At 35.1% G+C, this 21,250-nt stretch overlaps 1 protein-coding gene and 1 long non-coding RNA gene across 21 annotated transcripts in view; one reads left to right on the forward strand and one right to left on the reverse strand.

The window, feature by feature from the left end:
• Positions 1-17,263, forward strand: part of MCTP1 (multiple C2 and transmembrane domain containing 1) — a 595,528-nt gene extending 578,265 nt beyond the window's left edge. For 14 of the 19 annotated variants that reach the window (XM_054252591.2, XM_035292213.3, XM_078365166.1 and 11 more), the window contains 4 exons: positions 8,115-8,224; positions 12,017-12,126; positions 14,279-14,376; positions 15,282-17,263. In XM_054252591.2, the coding sequence (XP_054108566.1) occupies positions 8,115-8,224; positions 12,017-12,126; positions 14,279-14,376; positions 15,282-15,353 (390 nt within the window). In that variant the 3' untranslated portion in view covers positions 15,354-17,263. The remainder of the gene's footprint in view (positions 1-8,114; positions 8,225-12,016; positions 12,127-14,278; positions 14,377-15,281) is intronic. The other 5 variants (XR_008479839.2, XR_013532231.1, XR_013532232.1 and 2 more) reach the window with 1 other exon arrangement.
• Positions 8,077-21,250, reverse strand: LOC144581424 (uncharacterized). Of its 2 annotated transcripts, XR_013532237.1 has the most exons (5): positions 21,115-21,250; positions 20,695-20,800; positions 14,597-14,677; positions 10,219-10,316; positions 8,284-8,413 (listed from the first exon to the last, which is right to left on the reverse strand). It is a non-coding gene; the product is annotated as an uncharacterized LOC144581424 (long non-coding RNA). The 2 variants fall into 2 exon arrangements; XR_013532236.1 differs by lacking the exon at positions 21,115-21,250 and having other exon boundaries at positions 8,077-8,413; positions 20,690-20,822.

Consider the following 21,250-nt stretch of genomic DNA (forward strand, 5'->3'; position numbering starts at 1 on the left):
ATAATAAATAATTGTCTCAGGCTGGGCACAGTGGCTCACACCTGTAATCCCAGCACTTTGGGAGGCTGAGGCGGGTGAATCACCTGAGGTCGGGAGATCAAGACCAGCCTGACAAACATGGAGAAACCCTGTCTCTACTAAAAATACAAAATTAGCTGGGTGTGGTGGCACATGTCTGTAATCCTAGCTCTTTGGGAGGCTGAGGCAGGAGAATTGCTTGAACCCGGGAGGCAGAGGTTGTGGTTAGCAGAGATCATGCCATTGCACTCCAGCTTGGGCAACAAGAGTGAAACTCTGTCTCAAAAAATAAGTAAGTCTCACAGCAAATATCATTCACCTTTTGCCAAAGGTTACATAAGCAAGACTTTAAAGGAGAAGCAAAATTATGATAAAGATTAATTAGCTCTTTGGGATAGAAGGTATCTCAAATCTAAATACTTCCTCCAGGAAATAATAAGGTAACCATATGCCCTGGCATAGTTCCATTTTATGTTCATTAACCTAGTATAACATTTAGTAGCTCTCCCTTTCATTCTTCTTAAGATACTCTCTCACCCTAGAAAGTGAAATAACATTGATTTTATAATAGTAATAATTCTAGCAAATATATTCTACATACCTGCTAATTCTGATTAATATAGCACAGGTGTTCAGCAGATAATTTCTCAACATGGTTGACAATGACCACTGGCAGGGTCCCTAAATGCATTAGTGGCTAAGCTAGGATGCAGCTTGGCAGGAGAAACGAGTCCCAGAGTATTTACCCCCTGATGCCTATCACTTTGGCTTCCTGTTTCCATTCAGAACAGACTCAGTGAAGGGGAGAATCTGTCATTTGGCTTGAAAGTCAATGAATAGGATTCTTCAAATATGTATGCCTATTGATTATTTAGGTATGCCTATTGATTATTTAGGTCTTCAGATTTTCTTAAATGTCTCAAAACTAGGCCTAAGGTACTTCTTTGGAAGAATCTAGTTAACTTTCTGTTGTGATATGTCATAGTAAAGTAAGCATATGTTAAAGAATCACTGTACTTCAACTTTTACAGTTAGTGATGTTTTAGGGACTATTTAAAACCTAATAAGAGAGCTTTTAGAAATAAATATTATATAGAATCATTAGAAATAGTTGTACAATATAAATCTCATATATTCTCAGATCCATGTTTATAGCTGTTGTTGTGGGTTTTTTTTTTTTCATTTTCAAAAGAAACCTTAATAATGCATTAAAAAAAAACCAAAAACAAAAAAACCCCAGTGTTATTACTAAGATTGGGCGATTAACTACCTTATGATATTTCTTCCATCCAAGCTGCTTTATAAAGGAAAACAAAAACAATAAAATAAATATACCAATTTATTCTCTACTAATATAGTATTGAACATTATTGAAAAAAAGTATGAAATATTGAAATGCAACACAGCAATTTCATTACCTATTGCAGTTTTGGGTCATATACTGTATATAAAGAGTAGTTACTTCATTGGTTGGAGACCACAATGGAGGAATACAGAATTTGATGACAGATTTTTAAATAAAAATTTTATCCCAAAGCATTTGCTTTTCAGAATTTTGCCAACATTACAGACAAACTATCGTTTTTTTTTTTGTTTTTTTTTTTTTTTTGGTGGTTGAGGGTAACCGAGTGTCAGTGGGCTGGGAGTGCAGTAATGATAAAGCAAATGAAGAGTGAGCAAATTTTAAAAAATCCTTAGCCAATAATCATACATCAGTACTTGGATTTTAAAGTAGCTATTAAAAATTCTTCACAGATGCCTCAAGTGACACATCTTCTGAATGAAGGTCCTGCATTTAATATTTACATACCTTATTACTGACATTAAACTGGTGGTTTCTAAGACATCTTTCACTTCAAAGCAAGTTTCTGGATTTCATTATCTTACTCAAGATTTTAGCTGTATGACAAGTCTCATGGCTAGATTATGGTGTCTACATTTTCTAAACATTTCAAACCATTTTTCTTTATCTCAATGGAATTCTTGGTAGGAACTGAAACCTTCCAGGATACATATGATTATTATAGAGAGTACAGGCTCTGGAGTTAGCCAGGAATTGTCCCAATCCAAGTGCTGTCACTTTTCCCTGAGCCTCAGTTTCCTCTTCTGTAGAGTGGAGAAAAATAACTACATTGTAGGATGGTTTTGAGCACTGGTTGAATTATGTGAAAAGCACTTTAAAGCATTGAATAATGAGTGTTTGTTTATATTCCACATTTCTCCAAAAATAATTTAAGATAGCTTATAAAAATATAAAAAATAGACAAGCCAAGTACCCATTTATTTATTCTAACCATCTTTTTTTTAGCAAATGTTAAAGAAAATTGGGGCAACAGTCTGATTACAAAAGTAAAATATTAATTGCAAAGAATTTGAATATTACAAGAAGGTATGAAGAAGATGCATCTCCTTCATTTTTCCCCAGCATAGCCATTTTAAATATAAATTAGGATTACATAAAATTAAAATTATATTTACCTCCTACTTTTTTTTCAAGTTCAATTAGATAATAGGCATTTTTGTTGTCATTATATACTCCTTCCAAATATTTTCTGATTTCATTATCTCTCAATTGTATGTACTATAATTAATGCCATCCAACATATTGTCTGTTTGTTATAAACAAAAATGCAATTAACAAATTTTCAGATGTTTACTGTTTTGGAAATACCATCTCATCATTGGTGGTATTTGTTTATGTTTTTCCCACTTAGCCTTTTGAATTTATGACTTTTGAAATGTTTTAAATTTTATGTAACCATTGCTGTAAATTGTTTTCCTTTGTAATTTATTTTACTTTTTAGATGTTTAGAAAGTTATTTCCTATTCCAAGGTCAGTAAATAGTTTCCCTATATCATCTTGTCTTTTTTTAATTCATTTTTGTTTTTACCTTTTTACAAAAATTTAATTATATTTTAAGTTCCGGGACACATGCTCAGGACATGCAGATTTGTTACATAGGTAAACATGTGCCATGGTGGTTTGCTGCACTGATCAACCCATCACCTAGGTATTAAGCCTCGTTTGCATTAACTATTTATCCTGATGCTCTCCCTCCCCACATCACCACCCCCATCACCAGCAGACCCCAATCTCTGTTGTTCTCCTCCCTGTGTCCATATGTTCTCATTGTTTAGCTCCCCACTTCTAAGTGAGAACATGCAATGTTTAGTTTTCTGTTCCTATGTTAGTTTGCTGAGGATAATGGCTTCCAACTCCATCCATGTACCTGCAAAGGACATGATCACATGTGTTTTTATGTCTGCATAGTATTCCATGGTATATATGTACCACATTTTCTTTTTTTTTTTCTGAGACCGAGTCTCGCTCCGTTGCCAGTCTAGAGTACAGTGGTGTGATCTCGGCTCACTGCAACCTCCACTTTCCTGGTTCAAGTGATTCTTCTGCCTCAGCTTCCTCAGTAGCTGGGACTACAAGCATGTGCCACCACACCCAGCTAATTTTTGTATTTTTAGTAGAGACAGAGTTTCACCATGTTGGCCAGGATGGTCTTGATCTCTTGACCTCGTGATCTGCCTGTCTTGTCCTCCCAAAGTGTTGGGATTACAGACGTGAGCCACTGCACCCCGCCCTGTACCACATTTTCTTTATCCAGTGAATCACTGATTCACTGATGGGCATTTGGGTTGACTCCATGGCTTTGCCTTTGTGAATAGTCAGCGGTTAACATACATATACATGTATCTTTAAAATAAAATAATTTATATTCCGTAGGGTAGATACTCAGTAATGAGATTGCTGGATCAAATGGTATTTCTGATTCTAGGTGTTTGAGGAATCACTACATTGTCTTCCACAATGGTTGGACCAATTTACTTGCCTGCCAACATTGTAAAACTATTCCTATTTCTCCATAGCCTCAACAGCATCTGTTGTTTCTTGACTGTTTAATAATAGCCATTCTGACTGGCATGGAATGGTATCTCATTGTGGTTTTGATTTTCATTTCTCTGATGATCACTGATGTTGAGCTTTTTTTCATATGTTTGGTGACATAAATGTCGTCTTTTGGGTTGGCACAGTGGTTCATGCCTGTAATTCCAGCACTTTGGGAGGCCAAGGTATGTGGATCACCTGAGATCAGGAGTTTGAGACCAGCCTGGCCAACAGCGTAAAACCTGGTCTCTACTCAAAATACAAAAAATTAGCTGGGTATGGTGGCACATGCCTGTAATCCCAGCTACTCAGAAGGCTGAGGCAGGAGAATCGCTTGAACCTGGGAGGTAGAGGTTGCAGCAAGCCAAGATCATGCTATCATACTGCTGCCTGGGCAACAAGAGTGAAACTCAAGGTCAAAAAAAAAAGTCATCTTTTGTGAAATGACTGTTCATGTCCTTTGTCTACTTTTTAATGGGATTTTTTCTTGTAAATTTAAGTTCCTTGTAGATTGTGGATATTAGACCTTTGTCAGATTGATTGCAAAAATTTTCTGCCATTCTTTAGGTTGTCTGTTTGCTCTGATGATAGTTTCTTTTGCTGTGCAGAAGCTCTTTAGTTTAATTAGATCCCATTTGTTAATTTTTGCTTTGGTTGCATGCAAAATGCTTGCTTTTGATGTTTTTGTCATGAAATCTTTGCCTGTGCCAATGTCCTTAATAGTATTGTCTAGATTTTCTTCTAGGGTTTTTATAGTTTGGGGTTTTACATATGTCTTCAATCCATCTCAAGTTAATTTTTGTATAAGAAAGATGTCCAGTTGTAATTTTCTGCATAAGGCTAGCCACTTTTCCCAGCACTGTTCATTATGTAAGGAATACTTTCCTCATTACTTGTTTTTGTCAGGTTTGTTGAGGAGCGGATGGTTGTAAATGTGCAGTCTTGTTTCTGAGATCTCTATTCTATTCTGTTTGTGTATGTTTTTGTAACAGTACCATGCTGTTTTGGTTACTGTAGCCTCATAATATAGTTTGAAGTCAGCATGATGCCTCCAGCTTTGTTCTTTTTTGCTTAGGATTGTTTTAGCTATACAAAGCTCTCTTTTTGTTCAATATGCATTTTAAAGTAGTTTTTTTCTAATTCTGTGAAGAATTTCAGTGGTAGTTTGATGGGAATAGCACTGAATCTGTAAATTACTTTGGGCAGTATGGCCATTTTCATGATACTATTTCTTCCTATCCATGAGCATGGAATATTTACCCATTTGTTTGTGTCCTCTCTGATTTCCTTGAGCAGTGGTTTGTAGTTCTTTTTGAAGAGGTCCTTCCCTTCCCTTGTTAGCTGCATTCCTGTATTTTCTTCTCTTTGTAGCAATTGTGAATGGGAGTTCATTCATGATTTGGATCTCTGCTTGTCTATTATTGGCATATAGAGAATGCTAGCAATTTTTGCACATTGATTTTGTATACTGAGACTTTGCTAAAGTTGCTTATTGCTTAAGAAGTTTACGATTGAGATGATAGGGTTTTTTAGATATATGATAATGTCATCTGCAAATAGAGACAGTTTGACTTCCTGTCTTCCTATGTGAATATCTTTTCTTTCTCTGACCTGATTGCCCGGACTAGAACTTCCAATACTGTTGAATAGGAGTGTTGAGAGAGGGCATCCTTGTCTTGTGTCAGATTTCAAGGGGAATGCTTTCAGCTTTTGCCTATTCAGTATGATATTGGCTGTGGGTTTGTCATAAATGGCCCTTATTATTTTGAGGTGCGTTCTGTTAACACCTAGTTTATTGAGTTTTTAACTTGAAGGGATGTTGAATGTTGTCGAAGACCTTTTTTTGCATCTATTGAAATAATCATGTGGTTTTTGTCTTTAGATCTGTTTATGTGATGAATTACTTTATTGATTTGTGTATGTTGAACCAGCCTTGCATCTCAGGGATGAAGCTGACTTGATTGTGATATATACTAACTTCTTAAAATTAATATGGAATGTATTTGGGGCTGTTTAAGGTAGATATTAAGATAGATTTGGGCTATCTCAGATTTGATAGTCTATTTTAGGTAGAATTTAACATAACTTTCTCCAAATAGTTAACACAACTGCCCAATAACAGTACTTCCTTATTTCCTTTGTGTATGACACGTTATCATATACCAGTCGTTTGATGCCCATCTTATTTTAATTAAATATGGAGTACACTGAATGCCTCCTCATGATTTCTTTTGTAAAATTTCTTAGCTATACTTACCTATTTATTTGTCCAAACAAATTTTAGAAACACTATTAAGTTCTCCCGATTTTTCTCCACTCTGAATATTAGGATTTGCTTGAAATTTCACTAAACCTATATATTCAACTGAAAAAAAATCTTCATATATGTTTTGTACCTATCTTGCTGAGGTTTTACCTAGGTATTTAATATATTTATTATTGCAAAATATTTTTTTCACATAATTTTGAGCTGGAAGACATTCTCAATGGGGTTTCATTGTACAACCAGCATGCTTCAACTGGTTTGACTTATTCTGTATGTGCTTAAATATTTATCAGTACTTTGCTTCATAGACATAAATGAACTTAGCTGGTGCTTGAGATGAAAATACTGTAGGACACACAATTGGGGCAGTCCAACTTTGTAGTTTCAAAAAAAAAACAGGAAAAAGCCACTGGTTATTCATTTTACTCTACCTGCAATTGTATAGATGAAACTAACACTTTATTACTGGAGAGTGTGAAAGATAAGATATTGATGTACCATCTGTCATGACAAGTGAATGGTGACTTCTGAAGACAGTAGGGAACCGAGTAGCTAACTGTTCCCAATACCATTATTAAGCTTTATGCATCTCATCTACCTAACTGACAATGCATTTTGGCATAAGATGAATAATATAGACAAATTTCTCCATTATGAATTGAATTTAAAATGAAGGCTCTAACTGGTATCTATACCAAAGATTGTTATAAAACTGGCCTCCATGTCCTCAGTCCCAGTGTACCCTGTTGTCCTTGGAGGAGGCACACACATCTGTCATTTACTTGCCTGTAGTTTCTGAGGTGGCGGAATGCCAGTCCTGGCCAAGTGTTCACAGTGTAGAGTGCTTTAGACTCTTCTGAAATGAAAGTCAGTATGTAAATGTGCAACATGACATTATTATTCTAGCTTCCTGGCTGCTTTCAGCAAGCACTGACTGCCACATGAGGTCTCAAGTGTTCTGGCATAGTGTGCAAGTGTTCAAAGAAGTTAAAGTAATGAAATTGGATCTACATTTCCACAGATATTCAAGCTGGCATGGAGGAATGGAGTCAAAGAATCAGGGTTGGACGGTCTCCACCAAACAGCCTAGGCAAGTGCCTGTGATGCCAGGCTACTAAGCAGAATTTTCAATTGTGAAAGGCCACCACTATTTCTACCTTTGGGTTTAAAATTGCAAAATATGCACATCTCTCCTAGGCTCACCCCACTCTTTAGGTGGTTTAATGCTCAATCTCCAACCATCTATTACCTGAAGCACACCAGCTTGGCTTAAATTCAATGTTTTAAAATGAAGAACTAAGTACAAAAAGGTGAAAAAATGTTTAGTTAGAACCTAATACAGCATATACTACTGTACATAATATATGACTTATTTTTAAGAAGTCGGTCAGGCTTAGTGTGTATATGATCTAAGCAGTATCCACATAGATTTCAGGTTTTGGTGGTTTGTGTTTTTTTGCAGTTTTCATTGCTCACAAATCTCAATTGCATCCAGCATTCTCTGCTGCTGAAATATCTGAGCCACAACAAAAGCTGGGTATGTGGGCGGTGGGTGGGATCAAGAAAATGGGTCCACTAAGTAGTGTCTCAGTGGATCCAGAAGCACTGTAGAATCCAAGTTTAGTAATTCTGGGACCACCCCCTCTCTTATACCTTCCTCCCCAAAATGTTTCTTCTGCTCATCAGGACAAGAGCAATGGAACCCAAGTCTTTTGCTTTGCAGCCACCTTTGTAAGCACAAATCCATGATGCTGGGTCCCTTTCCTCCTCATGTCCCTTAAAATCCTGATATTTTCATGGGTTCCAATTATCCATTTATACACACATAAAAATGGAATTTATTTAAAAATGCAAGAGAGGGACAACACAAAGAATTCAATCAATGAAGAAAACATTTACTCATACAGAATTTTTTTTTTAATTGCATTTTAGGACAGTGAAAAAAAGGGATTTATAAATAAAATCTACGCCATCCAGGAGGTATGTGTCAGTGTCCAGAACATCCTAGATGAAGTGGCTTCCTTTGGCGAAAGGATAAAGAAGTGAGTGACAGTGACATGTAAGCCCCAGTCTTCCGTGGGACAGGGTGTCCATTTGTTTCTCAGAGAATGAAATGCCACATTCCTTTTGGCAGGGGACACTCCTTCTGGGTGATCTATTGCTCGGTTTTATCATTATTTACTTTATTTCTGCCAGTCTTTGGCTTTATGAAAGTTCTGTCAATTTCCTTCCTGAAATTTAGAACATATTGGTTGGAAAGAAGTCACACTTGTAGCTTTGAAGAAATAACACCGTCCTAAATTTTAGCACATTTTTCACTGTGAAAGACTTTGTTCTTAAACGGAATATGAAATTGTGATAGGAAAAAAATAAACCAAGCTAAACGAGGACTTCAGGTAATTAAGATACACCTGCATTTTATTATTGGTCTATTTATATTTTCATCAAGTGACTAAATTCTTTAAAAAATTGTATTTATGGTACCCTGCAAAAAATATTTTTTCAAGTGTGTATTTAAATAGCTGAGATCATAATTATCAATCGTTAATCATAATTAACAATAAAGCTTTGTCATTTAGAAAATACACACCATTTTTAAAATTATAAAAACTGAATCCCTTTTAATTTTTAAAAATAAGGAAATATATATCTTCACTGAGCTCTAATGCAAAATTAAGAAACTTAAATTCTTAATCTTAAATACTTATGTTTTACTTAAAACAGTGTTATATTTTTTAAAAACAAGATTTATAAGAATTACCAGTTAAAAGAATTATCAGTTAAAAGTATTACATACTTCTAAATTATGTAAAAATTGGCATATATAATGATTGCTAAAGGTCTACTCAAGAAGGGGTGCCAAATTCTGGAGAAACCTTTATTTTCCCAGTTTCATGTATCTATTCTTTGTTTATTATTCATAAGCAAAAGTTTTCTACAGATTTGAATCCTTGGGTATACAATGAATTTGAAAAGGAGTAAATTATTTAAACTAAAGGTGTGAGTCATTCATTTGGTGCCTTTCATGTTGCAAGGGATAATGCATTTTGTTTTGTATAATTTTGTTTAATATATTTCCACATGTCCAGGTGCTGAGTTTCTACTTTCTTATATTAGAACAGCCCCCCTCTCACTCCCAGATGTGACTTTAGGAAGCATTCAGTTTTGGACTTCTGAAGACTGTTCCCATATCTTTTCTCTCTCCTTCCTCTGTGTATTTCCTTCCATATCCAAGAATATTTACCTGTCCTCCACACACTATCCACTGAAATAGTATGAAGCCCTGAATTTGGGGCATTTCCCCATTGAGTGTTGTCTTTTATCTGGGGTACACTGTGAGCTAATACCTGACAGAAACATCTCATTTATACCAAAAGACCAAGGATCAGACTACTGAATGCCTGAGAAGCAGCTCCTTTGTAACTCTAGGTGGCAGAAGGCCTCAGAAGAGATACTTGGCAGGAAAACATGATGACTAACTAAGGGATATGACCAGATTCTGGTGGTGTTCCAGCCTTTGGAAAACCTGGGTTTTGTAGGACTTCCTATGCTAAGCTAAGGTACAGGAATATGGCATAGGAGCCAGTGAGTCTTGTAGGACCCATCTCTCCCACAAAATGATCTTTTGCATGCTAAAAGAGAAATTCTCCTCGGGTCACATGCATCTATCCAGAAAGCAGATTCAGAAGCAATCTTTAAGCACAAAATGAAAGGGCTCTATAATTACCATGTCTTGTTACTAATCTTTCCAGAACTTTCTTGAATTGCATCCTTTTTTGGGGGAAGATCATATTCTAGATTTAGATTCCATAATGCAGAGAGTAGAAATAGAAAAGGGCAATCTTTTTTTTTTTCTAACAGCTACACTGGTAGAGATTCTTTGCCATGTATCCTTCCAATAGGAGTAAGAAGAACACAGGGAGTTCGTCAGTGGGGCTGCCCAGAAGGAAGGTTTTCTGAGTGAAGAGCCAGTGCCCTCACACATGGAGTAGTGTGATGGATGGCTCTGAGCTTAGCTGCAGGAAAGCAAGCATACCCTCAGCCTTCTGTTCTCTCCACAAGCAAGCAGAAGCAAAGGTGTCCATCCGGAAGGGAAGGCATGATCCTTTACCTGGTGACAGTTACAGATGCTCACTGTTGACCGTAAGAGGAAAAAGACAAAGACAGAAAAGCCAGACCCAAAGGGTTACTGAAAATAGGATACCCAGATTGACCCAACATTGGCTCATTTAGTAGAAAAAACAAATTTAGGCAATAATTTTGACCTAGAGAGAGACAAAAAACAAGCTACATGCCACAAAGCTAAGGAACAACTAATTCCTAATTATGCTGAGGCACTGTATAGAAGAAAATCTCTTAGCAATCATCCTTTATTGGGTCAAAATTGCCCTGAAAAAACTCACCTCAAGTAAGTACAACATACAGTACCAGGAAATTAGAAGAAATAAAAGACAGTAACATTTGTCTACATGAACAATGTTTTTCTGAAGTGTCTTAGGGGCCCTTCTCACTGTCTCATAAGAAAAAAGTACCATAATTGAAATTCCTTGAGTTGATTAGTTCTAATAATTTCAACTTGATTCACATAAACATGTTACCATCATAACGACTTTTTTTTATTCTTGACAGAATAAAAGCTATCCCATTTTATACATGGAGAAAGGGTTAGAGAGGTTGACCCAGCTAAATCCACATAACAGAATCTAGGCTTTGAATACAGATCTGCTAACTTCTTGGTCACAGGACATGATATGTTAGTTCCTCTTCAGTGAATGAACTCTTAGGAGAAATTTGAAAGAATGCAATGGTATGCTTGTAAATGGTGATATATTTATATGCCCAACCCTGGAGGCTCTACATAGTGTTTCTATTTTCTTTATAATTTTGGCACATGCTTAAGTACCAGACTGACTTCCACACAAAAAGCCTTAAGTGATTACAATCATCCCGTGTTCCATTTTCTTGATTTTCTACTCTATATTTTTTGCCTGTCTTCATTTTTTTCCCCTTTTTGTCTCAGTAAATTCCTTCCCATCTCCTAATTTTTTCTTGTGACTTCTACTTCTGTTCATTGGTCTTGTTTCTGTTTGCTATTCTGTCTTATTGTCAATACTGAGTCTTGCAGCCTTCTCTGACTCAGCCCTCTATGTTACCAATTACTTTTGCCAGAATGCTCTCCTTCACAAGAAGTACATGCGAGATAATAGTAAGCAATGCTGCTTCTATTTCTTAATTACCTATGTATTTCTGGGAAGAGGGGCAATGAAAAGAGGTGAAGTTTTGCAAGGCTAACTGTTCTGTTCCTCTCTCCTGATTTCCAGTTATATTTGAAACATAGCTGAGGTAGGAAGTGAGTATTCCTCTAAGGAATTCTAACATTCAGAGGATTTTTTACATAACCATGCTGGCAACATTTTATTCCCAATGTGGGAAATACTGATAGTTGACAGAAGGAAGAATGGTAGGCCCAGGGGCATTCCCCTCTGAAAAGTTGGAGAAAACAAGGATGGTTACTAGTCTTAGCAGTAGAAAAATAAAGATCTTTTTCCATGTGGGGAGTCACCCAAATAGTGCATTAGGTTTAGATGCTGAAGTCACCTGGGACAATCTGGAGAAATTGGCAGCAAGACTCTTTACAAGGGCCCTGTGTTCATGGAACTGAGCAGATTATGACGAACTAGACTGTGTCTTCTGATAACCTATTACAATTGGAATCTATTCCACAGAGAAATGCCGACTAACTAGGTCCCAAGTTAAGTCAGAATCATATGTATTTCAATATTTGAAAAAAGTATGAACTACTCATATTGCTGATGTGTTAATTTTCCATTCAGTACTTTCAACTGGACTGTCCCATTCTTAAGCTGGCTGGCCATTGTAGCCCTCTGTGTGTTCACAGTCATCCTGTACTGCATTCCGCTGAGATACATTGTCCTTGTCTGGGGTAAGTAAACCCTCCCAGGCTCCCCCAAACTGTCTTAGCTGCTACAAACAACTGTGTTTAAGAGATGAGTTATACTGTCAGCAGTTCTCTGTATTTATGGTCATGAAGCTACTCCATGATGAAAAGAGACAGGTCAGTTAAAAATCACAACAGTATAAAGATTTAGGTCTACCTGCAAAATGTATTTTTCTTATCTGGCACACTAGGTTTCATCATACTATAAACATGTTAGTTGTACAGATTCTTCATATATCAAAGTGTAGCTTTGTCTAGATATCCCTCTGATTTATATTCACCACTTATATACAAACAGAGGCATTTCAATCTATATGGTGCATTTAAGGAAATATGCTTCCTTTGCTGTTGTATTTTATCTTATGAAAGTATATGTAAACATGGTACTATACATGGCTGCCTGTTTAAGAGGTCACCTTTAGCATTTGGGAAAAGGGTCCTTGGCACTTGCAGGTTCCTTAGGAACAAAAAGATCCCTTTATGTGTACTAAATAAGACTGTTTCTATAAATACCTATATTAAAGGTGATTTTTTTCGGTCCTAATTTTTAATGTGAGTATGCTGCATGCCAATGATTCCTATGCACCTGGGCTCCATTTAGGAGATTGTCAGTTGCAGCACTCTTCCCAATTTCTTTCCTGACAAAATTCTTGGTTTGGAAAACAATTTTCTATCTCTAGGATCTAATACAACATTAATAATACGTAAACAAGACTGGGTAGAAGAATTCTCTACCTGCCCCTCACCTGCCTACACAAACACCTAAGATTGCTAAACCTATACAAAACACAAAGAACCAAAATGGGTCTTAGCTTTGGAAGGCAAAATTTTTTTTCTCTTTAAGGCTTTTGAATAAATATATTGGAATAAAGTGAGTTTAAGTCTGATACCCCAAGCCCTCTGCTTTTAAGATTCCTATTTCCCTATTCTTTTTAGCCCAACTTATCATATATTGAGCAAGCCTTCTTACCCCTTATCACTAGCATTACCTTTACAGCCTGGGTGAGAGGTGGAGGAAATGGTAATTATTTTTTCCTTTCCTAATTTCTGTAATTCAAAGAAATTCAATTTAGACAGCACTTTCATTATGTAAGGGAAGAATAATTTAATTTTCACTATGTTCTTACTTTCTATTGTATGTTCATCTTTCATTTCTTCCTGATAGTTAAAGCAGATGCTTCTTTATTGAAAAAATTAGTCTACCTAAGGTCAGACCTGCCTTGGCTTGTGGAGTCATCTCTGTCGCAAGAGGTGGTGGCAAATGCCCTGTTTTCCCAGGTTTGCAGAAACTAGAGCCCAGGGCAGACATGTAGCTATGTAACTTGCAGTGGCCTCACTGACTAGCTCCCTTAAAAGTATTTTGCAGAATGTGTTTGGGCCTCTTCTTTCATCAAACAAAATAAAACAAGAAAAGTATTCCTTTGGTGGTGGGATATTAGCCAGAAATTTAAGACTATAGTCTTATATGAGGAGACAGATTCTAGAAGCTTATTCTGCATGAACTCCCTGAAGAAGAGCCAAAATGCTCTAGTTTATGGCTCAGTTTTTGCCAGTTTGTTGATTTCATGTAAAGGTTTTTTTTTTTTTTTTTTACAAAGCTAGGGGCGAATCTTTTCATTTCCGGTTTGGGGAAAAAAAATGATCACGTGTCTTCTAAACATTGATTGGGCATAATAGCAACACATACCCCCCACCTCCAAAAAGATGCATTTTTTGGAAAAGGGGAAACCAATGAGTTAGACATCTTGCCTTAAAAATCTTAACCCAAAAAGTAGGAAAGTAAGTTTCATCAGAAATGAAATACTAAAGTAAGGCTTTTAAGTATACTGTAACACAGAGGGGAAAAATGCAAGAGATTGCTAATTACTGCTAGGGGACCTCCTTTATTTCCCACATAGAAACCCTTTCCTGCTTGGAAGCAGCTACTAAAGTGCAAAGTGAAAGAGCAGTAACTGAGGGAGGAGGAAGAAATGAAGGAGAAGAAGAGGAAGAGAGGGAAAAAACTGGGTGCATTAGTTCACTGATTCAAGGCATACAAGTTAGATCTTCCAATTACTACAACACTTTTGCCAGAAATGTGCTTTGTTTATCTCCAATTTTGGTTATTTAAATAATGTTTAATCTATCACTTTTTCAGGAATCAATAAATTTACAAAAAAGCTTCGGAGTCCATATGCAATTGATAACAATGAACTACTTGACTTCCTTTCCAGAGTCCCTTCAGATGTACAAGTGGTATGTAGGTTTTGTTATTATTATTGCTATTATTTTAATGTAGTATGGCTCTGGGTTTTAGCATTTATATCCTTCTAATGCAATTGCTTTACAAGAGTTGAGTAAAATTAATAAAGCCTGTGTAGCAGATTTTACCAGTCAGAAATTTAGCCCACTTGGGGTGTTATCTAAGAACAACTTACAGAGAATGGGAAAAAGAGCAGTTGCGTAAAGAACCTACCAGAGCTGTCTATCAGGGAGGATACTCTTCCAAGTTAGTTCAGCTTGGAAATAGGAAGTCACTATGGGAGTGACTTATGACCTGAGGGGGGGAAATAGGAATATTAGATGATTAAATCAAAATATGCAGTGGACATTAAGAAAAAAAATTATCTTTCAGAATTTGCAAGAATTACAAGTAAGTTTTAAAGAAGTATATTTTGGAGGTCAGTGAGGAGAGTTTTTTGAAGAGTGCAGCATATTTCTAAAACCTTTGAAATCCTTCGAGGTTAATGCCCATTAACCGTCAGCTGTTTTCAGAATAAAATAAAGGATTTTTTTTTGTGTGTGTGTGTGTCAGTGGGCTGGATGGAATTTAAGACTGTATTAAGCAAACACACACTAAATTGTAAAAAACCATCATCAAGCCCTTTAAAATCGATATAGTTTTGCTTTTAATGTAATGTGTTAGTGAAGGCCATTACTAAAGTTCACATCAGGGCTTCATGTAGTTTCCGACAGGATTTCCCTTCTTATTCTTGCTCTGTCATTCTATTGCTTTCTGCATCTCAGCTGCAGATCCCATAAAGCTTCTAGAGTGAGCACTTTTTTCCCCCCAGCACAGTCTCTCATTCCTTTGCTTTTCCTTTCTTTGCCAGAAAGTGGCCACCTGAACAGTATTATTTCTCTGAACTCTGTTTAAACAGGTGCAGTACCAAGAATTGAAACCAGATCCTTCTCACAGCCCATATAAAAGAAAGAAAAACAATCTTGGCTAGCCAGCTCCCAGCACTGAGGAGACCAGCATCTGTTTGGGAAGATAAAAGAAAAAGCCCTCAGCCTCAGCAGCATTTCCTTTCTTACTGCTTTTTATTTATTTTGCCTTTTTATCATGATGGAGAGAATTTGTAAATAGTGTATAAAGGCATATGTCTTTGAAAATATAGTTCTATTGTACAGACTCAACTTGATAAAGGTTTTGCTACTGCTGTGTGAAAGCCTTGTTAGCTGTGGATAATAATATAACACATTGAAAGAACAAATATAAGAATGATGATAACATTGGAAGATATACACTTACCTAATTACAAGTGGATTAAATACCTGTGCTCTGATTAAATCGACACCAATTGTAAATGTCAATTTGATTTTAAAGTTTTTTTTTTAATGTGACTATTTTTTATCTCAAAAGTAATCCATTACTCTTTTCTATGTTTTATACATTTCAAAAGGTAGGGAAATCCCAAAGCCCGAATAATGGAATAGATGCATTTCAATTTAACATATATTCTGGTTTTAGATCCTGACATTCGCTCCTGTGCAAATTACTTAGGTATGACTAAGCTGATTTTAAGCTAATAAGTGAAGGTACATTCACTCCCTCAAAAGAATCTTCAATACTCTGCAATTCTATAAAGAAAACTTTCAAACCTTCTAACAATCATTCCATTTTAAACCTTAAAATCTCTACAGGACTACACCACATAAATACTGCCAGTTTATAACAATTGCCTATCTGAATTTTTATACCTACCACTAATTTAATTTATACAGAGTTAGCAAATTAGCAACCCAGTATAGTTATCAAAAATACTAGCAAACTATATTCATATCGCTTTTGGTGTCAGATTGTATCTGTGCATCTAAAAATATTTTAATACTCAAGTGCTCTCAAAAAAAAACTCTGCTTTCTCATTAGATTACTGAAATGCTTTAATTCATACTATCATTTTGTTATTAGTGTGAATTTTAATGTAGAGGAGAATGCAGTGTGCTAAGTGATAGGCCAGTGTTTCACTACATTTATAAAAAAAATTCTTGATAATGCATGAAAACCTGTTTTGTAAAATAAACTGCTTGGGGGTGGTGGTTGCCTTTAACAATGTTTCACTATTATCATAGAATCTACACTTAAAAATTGCATTCCCAAGACTCGTAGTTTTTGTATCTCACTCCTGGTATATTGAGGGAGCATACCTCTGGAGAAAAATAATTTGGTTGGCTGAGAATGTCTTACTTCCCTGACTTGGTAGGGGATTACACTCAGTTGAAGTTGCAGCAGACAATGCTTTGCACTACTTTATTAATAATAGACTGGGATGGGGTAAAAGTGAGGGTTAACCTGGAAAAGTTATAGAAAAGCTGAAAAATGTATATTTCACTCTAAAGGAAGAGTCTTTGACAATAAATTTAATCTCATTGAAGTTATTTTTAAAGTATTTTTATTTTAGAGATAAGTTGTTAAATACTATTTCTTATAATAGAACTATTTTGATCTGTTTATATACTATGCTTGAATGTCAATTAAATTCCCTTTCTACAGAAAGGCTTTGACCTCAACATGCTCTATTTAATGTATCATGTTTAAAATGACATGCTTCCATCTGCATACCATTACTGTTTGTTGCTAAAAACAATGTTCCATGAACTTGATGTTACTACAGAAAGTTTATTGATGAGATAACTGTTTGAAATAACTTTCGATTATATCTTATGTGAGACTTACGTTCTATGCTGGCAATGTGTACTCAGATGTCTCTAAGCCTGATATTCTACAACCTGAGATGTATCTAGCAGATAGTAACCATTAATAGATGACTAATTTGTTTGTTTCACTGTATCAAATTTCAGATGTTTAGTTCAATGGTAATGTTGACTACACATTCACTGCATTAAATACAAAAGAAAATAATCTTTCCCATGTATAATCAATACTCTTTTTTTTTTGGTGGTTCAAAGATTGATGGGGGATTGTGTGTATATTCTTATACATTATATTTCACTTGGAGAAATACAAATTTGGTTTAAACAGGGCTTTTCCTGAAACTCCTCTAATTCTTGTATAAAAATACCTTTGGAGGGTAGTATCCAATGAAATTCATATAGGCATAAGAACTAGCTTGAGGCACAAAAGAGATATTCAGGGAAATCATCACTTCTAGAAACTACTACATTCACAGGCTGAAACAGACTATGAATGTAATAGACTACAGTAAAATTTTAACTATTTCTTTCCCCTTCTCACATAGGTTCAATTCTTTCTTGAGAGCTGCCTGACTTGTCTTGATTTTGAGAGATTTGTGAAATAAATATTTTAAGATATCTTAAGAGATTGAATGTCACTCTAACATCTACTTGGACTGCTAACGATTAGAGATAAACTACTAAATATATTTCTCAGTATCTTTTAGTGAGTAAATTAACTGAAAGTCATTATATTTGTATTCCAAACTATTATTGCCACTAGTTGTGGTAATTCATAAGAAATGCATATTTGTGCTTTTTAACTTTTTCCTCGCCTATCAAAAAAAATAATGGTACTTCTCACTCATTCTGGTGCTGTTTCAGACTCAAACTGATTGATAGGTTCTGTAGGAATTCCAATTTTTGAAACATTCTATACACTAGGATAATCTGAGTTGGCAGATTCTTTAAAAAACTTAGCCTTGTGATATATTTATTGAATACCAACTGCATGACCCTGTTATTGGAAATGGTCAAACCAACGATTGTATATTAAAATCATATCTGGAGTTGAAGTATAGTGTGAGCCAAATTTAATTGATACATTTCTAAAATTATCTCTTATAAAATTTTTATTCTGCATTTAAAAGTGAAGAAAATTCAGAAATAAACTTTGTAATCTAGGAACCAGAGGAGATTTTTTTCCACTTTGATCTCATATCTAAGTTCTCCTATGCTGAAAGTAGTGTATATTTGTATTAACTATTTCAAAGTCTGTAACTTCAGCTAATGAACTTGTTAAATGGGCCTAAATGTTTATGATGTTGAGCTTTGTAGTCAAGATTAAGAACAAAGGTATAAGGCAGTTACACCTTTTTGCTCCAGAAATACAAGTAAAGACAGCCACCATTATATTTCTTGAAAAAGGTCTCAGATATTATTAAATTAATACTTGCTTAAATCCTGGGGCTTTAAATGAAGAGCATGATTTCACACTCTAGTGTGACTGTGTATATAGATATCTATTCATTGGTTTGATTAGAGTATCTAGAACCAGCCTTTTCTAATTGCTCAGTCAAGTATGAATTAAAACCACATAGAAAATAATGTGGTAAATTCTTTCTTACATTAGTGTCATTTCTTTCAATTATACTTCTTTTTCCTGGGATGATTGGTGTAACTCACTGAAAGAAAACATCAAAACTTTTTTTTTTGGGTGAAAATGTTCCCCTCTGGTACCTCAGTTTCTATTATTTATAGAGTGGCAATTTGTACAGAGGCAGTCACATAAGATTTACTTTAGCTGAATGGTTAAAATTTGATAAATAATCTTGAAAAATCTCATTAAAAAAGAATACTATGCAAATAAAAACCATTGAACATCCAAAGAAATCACATAATGTAGAAAGTAGGAGCACCATGAAAGTTTTGCTGGAACTTAATGATTCTATCTGTGCTTTTCCAAGGAAGGATGTGAGTTAAGAATAAAAAAATAGCAAAAATTATAACTGATCTCAAATGAATTTCAATTTATTGGGCTCTTCCTTGACATCATAAGCTTAAAAAAAAAAAAAAAAAAACCAAAAATTCAAACAAAAAAAGTGTTCTATTACATGCACAAGCAGTGTTTTTGTAAAGATAGGTTTTTAAATTTATATGATGGTTATCCGTACCACCAAATGTCAGTGAAAAATATTACTCCATTTTTTAAAAAGTAACCAAAGTACATTGCTGTTCTGCTTTAGTCAATTAAGTGCTACTATATTAGGCAGAAAGATTTGTTTCAAGGAAAGCAGAAATAGTTTAGGTAAGTAGCTGTGCCTAAGTTTTTTCAGTATGTAGCAAAATTAAAATTGCATTGCAATTATCCCTTACTACAGATTCTTCAATGTTCCTTCCAAAGATAAAAGGAGTGGCCAACCTGAGTCAATGAGTGAACCTAAAAACTACCTTATTTTCTCTGAAGGAATATATTTAAGGAGATCCTGAAGCCTGGCTGAGTAGAATTGTTGCTCCCACTAGTGAAGAAAGATGATAATATAGGTTCAGTTTCACTTTCTAGTTAAAGACAAGCTCAAAATCGCTTGAGTCTATTTGAGGGATTTTATTTTGCCAGAGTTCAAATGGTGACAGGTTTGGAGGAAATGCTAAATTCATAGAAAAAGGAGCACACCTGGCCTAACTACACATACTTACTCATACTTGTTTTTTTGCATTACTAGAGACACCTGAGAATAGTCAAGCATTGATACAGAGACAGCTGGACCACAGAAGAGAGACAAGGGGAAGGATATGACAATATTTGTTCCAAGTTCAAAGAACCCTTTTCAATAAAGCTATTGGAGAACTGAAACTTATAACTACCTGCCCACAAAACATTCTTCTTTTCTACAGTAATTATGAAAACAAGTCAAAATCTGTACCTTGTAACACTGCAACCATGGAAAACAATTTATTGGTGTCAAAAACTTATAAGCTCTTAGAAAAACTTTACAAAGATAGAAGTATCTATTTCCTATCACACAAGGTGGAGTATGTTTGTAATTTTGTCATCTTTGTTTTATAATAGAGGAAATAGCTAACACCAATTTCTGATGAAAAAAACACAATGGTATACCTAACTCTTACCTTTGTCCTAAAACTCTTATAAACTTCAGTTTCCATTAACAGAGAACTAGCAAACCATAGGAGGGTCTTTGAAGCACACAAGCAACAATCCACAAAACACGCTAGCAAATCTGATGAAGGAGTTTTTAAACAGATTGTGATGTTCCATTATCTGTGTAAAGTTGCTAACCATCACTTTAAAAAAAATACATTTGCAGAAGAGAAAAACTTTTAAAAAAATCAAAACATCAGCACTTGGTAATTTAAGCAAGAGCAAAATACAATGACTTTTGGATTGGGGTATCAAGTATTCACCATCCAATCTTGTACACTATGATGCTATCTATTTGACACGTAGTACATATAAATGCATATGTACTTGATTTCCCATGACTGTAACAACAGCCCTGACCAGTAGGTAAGAAATCTTCCCCTAAAAAAACCAGATTGATGCTATCAGGTGTACTATAGTTACCATGTAGGTATACAGAATATTTATATAATACAACTGTAAAAAAACTGTTCTTAGTACTTAAAAGAGTACCTTACAAGAAGCTATTTCGCCAGCCTTCCGAGAAGAGGTGCAAAATAACATGCTCTGGAGAACTGTGGTAAGACACTCTTCAGAATTCTCTCAACAGAGGGTTGTTTGTGTCTGCATTAATATTGCAAATAATATGTTACAAAGTGGATATTTTTTCAGATAAATTATACAGTGAGTTTTTTTCAGATTGATGATAGAAGAGAAAAATTCTTTATATAATAGTATCCTTTCAAGGCCATTTAAGGTACAATCTTTGAATAAATGTAGCTATCATTTAATCTACCCAATTTCTTCCGCTTTTCTATGTCAAATCTGAAAAAGTCTCATTAGAGAGAGAACAAGTAATTCTTCAGGTTCCATAAACACTAATATCAGAAAGTAAAGATATGTTATCATACGTTATGATTCTGCAAGATAAAACTTACTCTTTAGCCACTTAAGAGTACTACTAAAGAGTGATACACCTCCAACTCCCACTCAACATACTTGGGGCTCCATTTTGAAGTGGCTTAAAACAAAGACCAGAGAAACATTATCAGTTAAGTGATAGGTCAGATTCAT

This window comes from Callithrix jacchus, chromosome 2, assembly GCF_049354715.1.
Source record: "Callithrix jacchus isolate 240 chromosome 2, calJac240_pri, whole genome shotgun sequence".
Classification (NCBI taxonomy): Eukaryota; Metazoa; Chordata; class Mammalia; order Primates; family Cebidae; genus Callithrix; species Callithrix jacchus.